The 6,206-nt window shown below is 32.8% G+C and overlaps 1 protein-coding gene across 1 annotated transcript; it reads left to right on the forward strand.

Annotated features, from left to right (window-relative positions):
- Positions 1 to 497: 497 nt before the first annotated feature.
- On the forward strand, positions 498 to 5,720 carry LOC149405589 (GDT1-like protein 1, chloroplastic). Its single transcript, XM_089607953.1, has 12 exons — positions 498 to 811; positions 905 to 989; positions 1,992 to 2,243; positions 2,353 to 2,406; positions 2,530 to 2,591; positions 2,844 to 2,912; positions 3,010 to 3,061; positions 3,172 to 3,246; positions 3,460 to 3,589; positions 3,887 to 3,957; positions 4,269 to 4,316; positions 4,832 to 5,720. The coding sequence occupies exons 1-12, from the start codon at positions 663 to 665 to the stop codon at positions 4,901 to 4,903; spliced, it is 1,119 nt and encodes a 372-aa protein (XP_089464079.1). The 5' UTR covers positions 498 to 662; the 3' UTR covers positions 4,904 to 5,720.
- The last annotated feature ends 486 nt before the right edge of the window (positions 5,721 to 6,206 follow it).

Genomic DNA, 6,206 nt, shown 5'->3' on the forward strand with positions numbered 1-6,206 from the left:
TTGCACATGTGACACGAATGTAAATACGTGACACAAATGCAATTTTGACAACTTTGTGACACAAATGCAAAAACTCGACGAATTTGTGACATTGACGCAAATTTCCCTAACATTTGGGCTCAGAACTCGAAAGGAGCAATACAAAAGAGAAAATTTCACAAATATCTCATTTGAAGATTGCTGAATATCTAACATTTTCAAATATTTCATAAATATCGTGTCTTAAATTTTTGAATGATTTAAACGTTATGTTAAATGAAACTATAAACGACTAAGAAAATTTTAAATAAAATGAAAATAATTTTTTTTAAAAAAAACAATTAAGAAGAAGATAGTATCGGAATAAAAATGAAACGTCAGTTATTCCCGTAAAACGTTTTTAAAACAAGCCAAGGATTCAGACTGGGCTCGAATCGGATGGGCTTCAATTGGGCCAACTGGAAGCCAAACCCATACCCGATAACATTATCGGGTCAGCTAAAAAAGAACACGTGGACGAAAGAACCGAACTATCAGCCAGCCACAGGTAATTCATCAGAAGTGGATAGAGTAAGATAATAAAACCGATTCTCGTTCGCGCCTTTTAGCTACAATTCATCGAAGAAGAAAAAGAAAATAAATAAATCAAGAAATAAAGCGTTTTGAGATTGAGCGAGAGAGATATGCGAACCACGACGGTCTCAGGGGCTCGAAATTCAGCTCCTGCTCTGTTTCCCAAACCGCCGAGACCGTCGCTGGCTTCGCACGTGCTGTTTCTGCGATCGGAGTCGAAGCTCAACCGCGTTTCCAAGCTCTTCATTCGAAACCCTAGGTGACCACGTGGCGAACTCGAAGCTGGTGTTTTTTTTTAATGCGTGTGATGATCAAATTGGGGCTTTTCAATTGATTGATTGATTGATTGCAGGTACTCAGAGCGGTGGCTTTTGAACGCCACGAGCGAGGAACGGTTTCGGCGTTACGCGAAAACTTCTGAGAGCTCAAATGGTCATGTAAGAGTCAAAATTCTCGAGTTATTATGATTTTATTTAGAGTGTCTTTTTTTTTCTTCTTGAAATGTGTCATTCGAATAGAATAGAGAAATTGTAAATTACTTTCATTTGATAAATTTTTTTCAATTTACAATTTTACCATAACAATTGATGTCAATAATTTATGTCAATTGTTGACATATATGTCAATAAACATAGAACTAAAAACTCACATATGTCAACAATAAATGTCAATTGTTGACATCATGTTCATGGTAAAATTTTATTTGTATAAATACTTACTAGTATTTTTACCTAAATAAAACTTTTGGTGGAAAAATTGAAAAAAACTTATTAAATGGTGATATTGAGGCTATTTTTCAATAGAATATTAAAAACAGTCATTAGAAAGAATATTTAGATGTAGCCTTTCAATTTCGTGGCGAAAAATTATACAAAATAGTCATTTAAAATTAATTAATAAACAAAGCCAAAATTTCAAATTTTTAGTAAAGTAATCAAAACTACATTGTCAAATTATTTTTAACACCAAGGTTAAAGTTTTTTACGATTATCTAAGCAATTTTTCATTTTAAACATAATTAATCTAAGGTCGAAAATGTTTTTGAAACTTGATTATTGTACATTTTGACTATTTTACTAATTTTAGACTAACTTTGACTATTTTGCAAATACATTAGTTTAAATTGACTATTTAGTTAAATCAATTGGCCTTTAATAGTATCAAATTCAGTTGTAATTTGTTCAATGTATCATGATTTTTTATTTATTTTTTGGAGTTCAATGTAATTGATTGTGTACTATTATTTGGAGTAAGAATGAAATATTTAAAAATAAAAAAATATAAAATTAAAAAAAAATTCTTGTAAATAATTTGGTAATTAATCGTTAACTTCAAAGACAAATACTTGTTTAAAAGTAGACTATTTGAACTTCAAAATAATGTTCTAAAATTACTTTAAAAATAATATATATATGCCTTGGTTTTTTTTCTCCTCACAGGAATACTCGAGGCCCAAAAACGTCACGGATGATCATCACAAGAACTCGGTGACGAAGCTTGATAAGGCTGTAGATCACTTCATTTTGCCTGAAAATTCACTAGGCGATTTCGTGAAGATGACGATGTTGTTCGGGTGTCTAATAACGCTTCAAGGATCTCAGCCAGCGATTGCCTCTACGGATCTCTCGGCCGCGTTTTCTTCGCTTCCTTATTTCCAAGACCTCGGAGATATTACCACAGGTTTTGCTTCAGTTAGGAAAATCTCCTCATAAACTTCCTATTAATTAATTGCTATTTCTTTCAGCGTTGTATTTTTCATGGCTAACTTTTCGACTTTTTTTTTTCTTCTTTCTGTTGCAGGCGTTCTTGCTCATATTCTTCTCCGAATTGGGTGACAAGACCTTCTTTATTGCGGTGAACATTGTTCTTTGACTATAATATTTATTCCGATTATTTTATCTGTGTACGTAAAAAAACTCATATATTTTATTTTAATTTTTATAGAATTTAATTTTATTATTTTGATGTCGTGTTCAGGCTCTATTAGCAGCTCGAAACTCTGCTGGGGTCGTTTTCGTCGGGACTTTCGGAGCACTTTCGTACGTTATTTTAGTAACTTTCTTTACTAAATTTTCCGGCATAAAATATATATCGTCTCGTTACGTTCTGACGCTTGAGAGAAATAAAACAAATCATATGCACGTCTATATATTCTTAATTTAGAGAGGAAGGCTTCACTTCAAGTACCTGAATTTATGTCCTAATTTCAAGATATCTCAAGTAGTACTAATAAATTGGTAATGTACTAATTTTTTTTTCTTTTTTAATTTTTTTGCGAATATCGAACGCAGAGCAATGTCTGTAATATCCGTAGCGCTTGGACGTACTTTTCACTATGTGGATGAAATACTACCCTTCAGGTACTTTCTCTCTAGCTGAATTCCTTTATTTATATCAATTATGAAAAAAAAAATCATATTATGAATACTAGTATTCATTTTCTTGTTCGTGGCTCAGCTTTCGCGGGAACGATTTACCTCTAGATGACATTGCCGCGGTTATCCTGTTGGTATAATTTTATATTTTTCATTTCTTCTCTCTCATTCAATGTCATTAAATTATCAAATCACGGAATACCATGTCTAAAATGTCTGAATCAATGAGGTGTACTGATTTCAGGTATATTTCGGGGTTTCGACATTGCTTGATGCTAGCTCGAGCGACGGTCTTAAAGCCGACGAAGAACAAAAAGAGGTAACGATAGCGGAGCCATAATTTGAACTCAGGGAGAGCTTATATGATAAAATTTAATGGGGTCTGTAAGATTTTTTTTTTTTGTTCAACGGGACAAATTTGAAAAAAAAATCATATACTAAAAATTTAAAAGAAAATTTTAAATTATTATATAGGATTGCATGATTAATTTTTTATTTTTAAAGAAAAATAATTAGTTTGGTTTTGGATCAGGCAGAGTTGGCAGTGTCGGGATTTTCGGGGAACGGCACTGGAATAGTCACTGCCGCGAGCACTGTCGTGAGCACTTTCCTCTTAGTCTTCGTCGCCGAATGGGGCGATAAATCGTTTTTCTCCACAATAGGTAAATTTTATTCATAAATAAATTATGGTTTAGAGACATTTCAATTTATTTTCATGTACTAAATAAAAAGACTGTCCAATCTCATCAGAGATTTTTTTTTTATTCTTTTGCTTTTTAATTGTTCGGATGAAATCAATACCTGAAGTCCATGCACATAGATTTTTTTTGTATATCTTTGAACTTTCATCGAACGTTAAATTCTCTCTTTTTTCTTGTTATATTCTTTTACTAAGGATTTGTTTGTTTTTACTTTCTAATCCCTTGATTATTGAGATATAACACGTCTCTCTCTCTCAGCTCTTGCCGCGGCTTCGTCGCCTCTTGGAGTCATTGCAGGAGCGTTAGCGGGTCACGGAGTCGCAACTTTGGTAAATCTTTAATAATCCCAACATTTAAATAAATAAAGATTGCACTAGCTTATGATTGTAATTGTTTGGTTGAATTGAGAACTTGTTTATATAGTAGGAAAAAAAATTGCTATGCAGATTTCACTTTATGTATTTTTAGCATAGCTTGATGACATAGATTCTCTAACCATTCAGACTTGGTCAACTTGTTAATTATTTAATTTAGCCTTTTGGTCTGCACAATTAAATAATAATATAATGAGCTTGTGGTCCTGATGAACCTTATATTGCTACACCTCTACTTTTTTTTTATTTATTTTCTTTTTTTGCAGCTGGCTGTTTTGGGAGGTTCTTTATTGGGCTCATTCTTATCAGAGAAGGTAAAATAACAATTTACTCTCAAATTTAAAAAAAAAAAAATACAAAAGTTATGTTATGTGTCTATTTTGAAGAAGAATTTTTACCATTTCTGAAACAAAGCAAAAAGCACAATAAGAACTTGAAATTTCGAGCAAAAAAAAAGAACTTGAAATAGCACAACACTTGAAAACATAAAACAACATGGAATAATAGTAATAATGATAAAAACAGCTTAGCTGTTTCATTCTGAAGAGGAGACAAGTGTATCATGGTACCACAATATGTCAACCATATACTAATGAGCTGTCAGTATTATTATTATTCCCATCTATAGGCTCTATAGGGAAAAAAAATTAAAAGGTCCTCTAGCTAGGCTAAACATGTTGAACTACTAGCAAAGGAACTTTACACTAAGCTCACATTTTAAGCACTGCTTTTTTGCTAGTGAAACTTGAATCCCAAGTAACTTGAATCCCAAGTAAGTGAAACTTTTGCAGACCGTTAATTCTCTTTCTGTTTGTTTTGTGTATCACAGGTTATCGCCTATGTCGGAGGCATTCTTTTTCTCGTCTTCGCGGGTATAACTCTGGTCGAAATAGTGAACTGAAAACATTGTTATTATTATTAGGGTTAATTACACATAATCCCCCTAAACTTCTGCACCATTCACAACTTTCACCACAACTTGTCTCCGATATTTTGATTTGTGTCAAACGTTTATATCAAACTTCATAAATGCATCAATTTTGCCCCTTCCATCTAATATTCAACACATTTAGGAGGAAAATGAGGGTAAAATCGTAAAAACTCTTTTTTTCTCTTTGATAAAATGACTTTCAATTAATTTAGAAATAAATTCACCGTTCTTTATTTTACATTTAAAAATTAAAAATAAAAATAAAAAAACCTCTAACGTCATTCATTCTTTTTGTTACATTTGGTGTTGACTTATTTTTTATTGCAAGTTGGATTGGTAAGATGTCGGATAACATGATTCACGATATGTTGAGTCTTGACGCATTCATCAAACTTTTAGGATTCTTAGACGTGCACGATTGGCGGACTGAAAAGTTATCTGTTTGATGTGTGTGGTGTGATTCTCTAAACACATTCCCAGATATCCGAGTGTTAGAGAGTTGTTGGGTTTTGTGATTTCGTGGTTGAAGGTTTCACGAGCGTTGATGTAGAGGTATACAAAAATCAGGATAGTGTTTGAAGAGTGAAATAATTGAGAGGGATCTCAAATTCAAGGGAGCCTGATTTGGAATTCACAAGTAGTAATAGGAAAAAGACATTGAGACCAGTGTTGTTCATATAAGTCTATTGTTGTACTATTGACTACATATTGAGATAGTGAATTTCCTTTCTGCTGGTTTAAGAGCCCCCAGAGTAGATGACGTTGAATCGAACTGAGTTTCCATTCTTTGTGTCATTTATATTTATGCCATACATTTATTCATTTTTGCATCGGATCAAATTGTTGCATACATTGATTGTACATTGCGTGCGACATCTTGTCTCTAACTAAACAGAATTTTACTTTTTTCTTCTTATTTTTCACCGATTCTTCATAAACATCGAAACACCTACTCCACACCTTATGAAATCATCTTCAAAAAAACAAAAGCAAAAAACCTAATGAAACGCACCTTCCTTCTCTTCTTTGTTCTCTCTTCGTTTTCGTCATCGTGCTTGTGGAAGTAAAGCAACCGTGGACAATGTACAAAGATATGGCGGCAAGGAGGGTTGACCCAAATGAGATATACATTGACTGTACATTGTGTGCGACATCTTGTCTCTAACTAAACAGAATTTTACTTTTTTTCTTCTTATTTTTCACCGATTCTTCATAAACATCGAAACACCTATTCCACGCCTTATGAAATCATCTTCAAAAAAACAAAAGCAAA

The sequence above is a fragment of the Urtica dioica genome, chromosome 2, assembly GCF_054948205.1.
Source record: "Urtica dioica subsp. dioica isolate 48M chromosome 2, U.dioica_male_clone48M_v1_H2, whole genome shotgun sequence".
NCBI lineage: Eukaryota > Viridiplantae > Streptophyta > Magnoliopsida > Rosales > Urticaceae > Urtica > Urtica dioica.

What these genes read in the sequence shown, in the direction of transcription:
- LOC149405589 (XM_089607953.1), top strand. Translation starts at nt 663, where the DNA reads ATGCGAACCACGACGGTCTCAGGGGCTCGAAATTCAGCTCCTGCTCTG. An exon ending in TTGCCGCGGTTATCCTGTTG is followed by an intron (nt 3,062 to 3,171) that starts GTATAATTTTAT and finishes TACTGATTTCAG; the next exon opens with GTATATTTCGGGGTTTCGAC. An exon ending in CCGACGAAGAACAAAAAGAG is followed by an intron (nt 3,247 to 3,459) that starts GTAACGATAGCG and finishes GTTTTGGATCAG; the next exon opens with GCAGAGTTGGCAGTGTCGGG.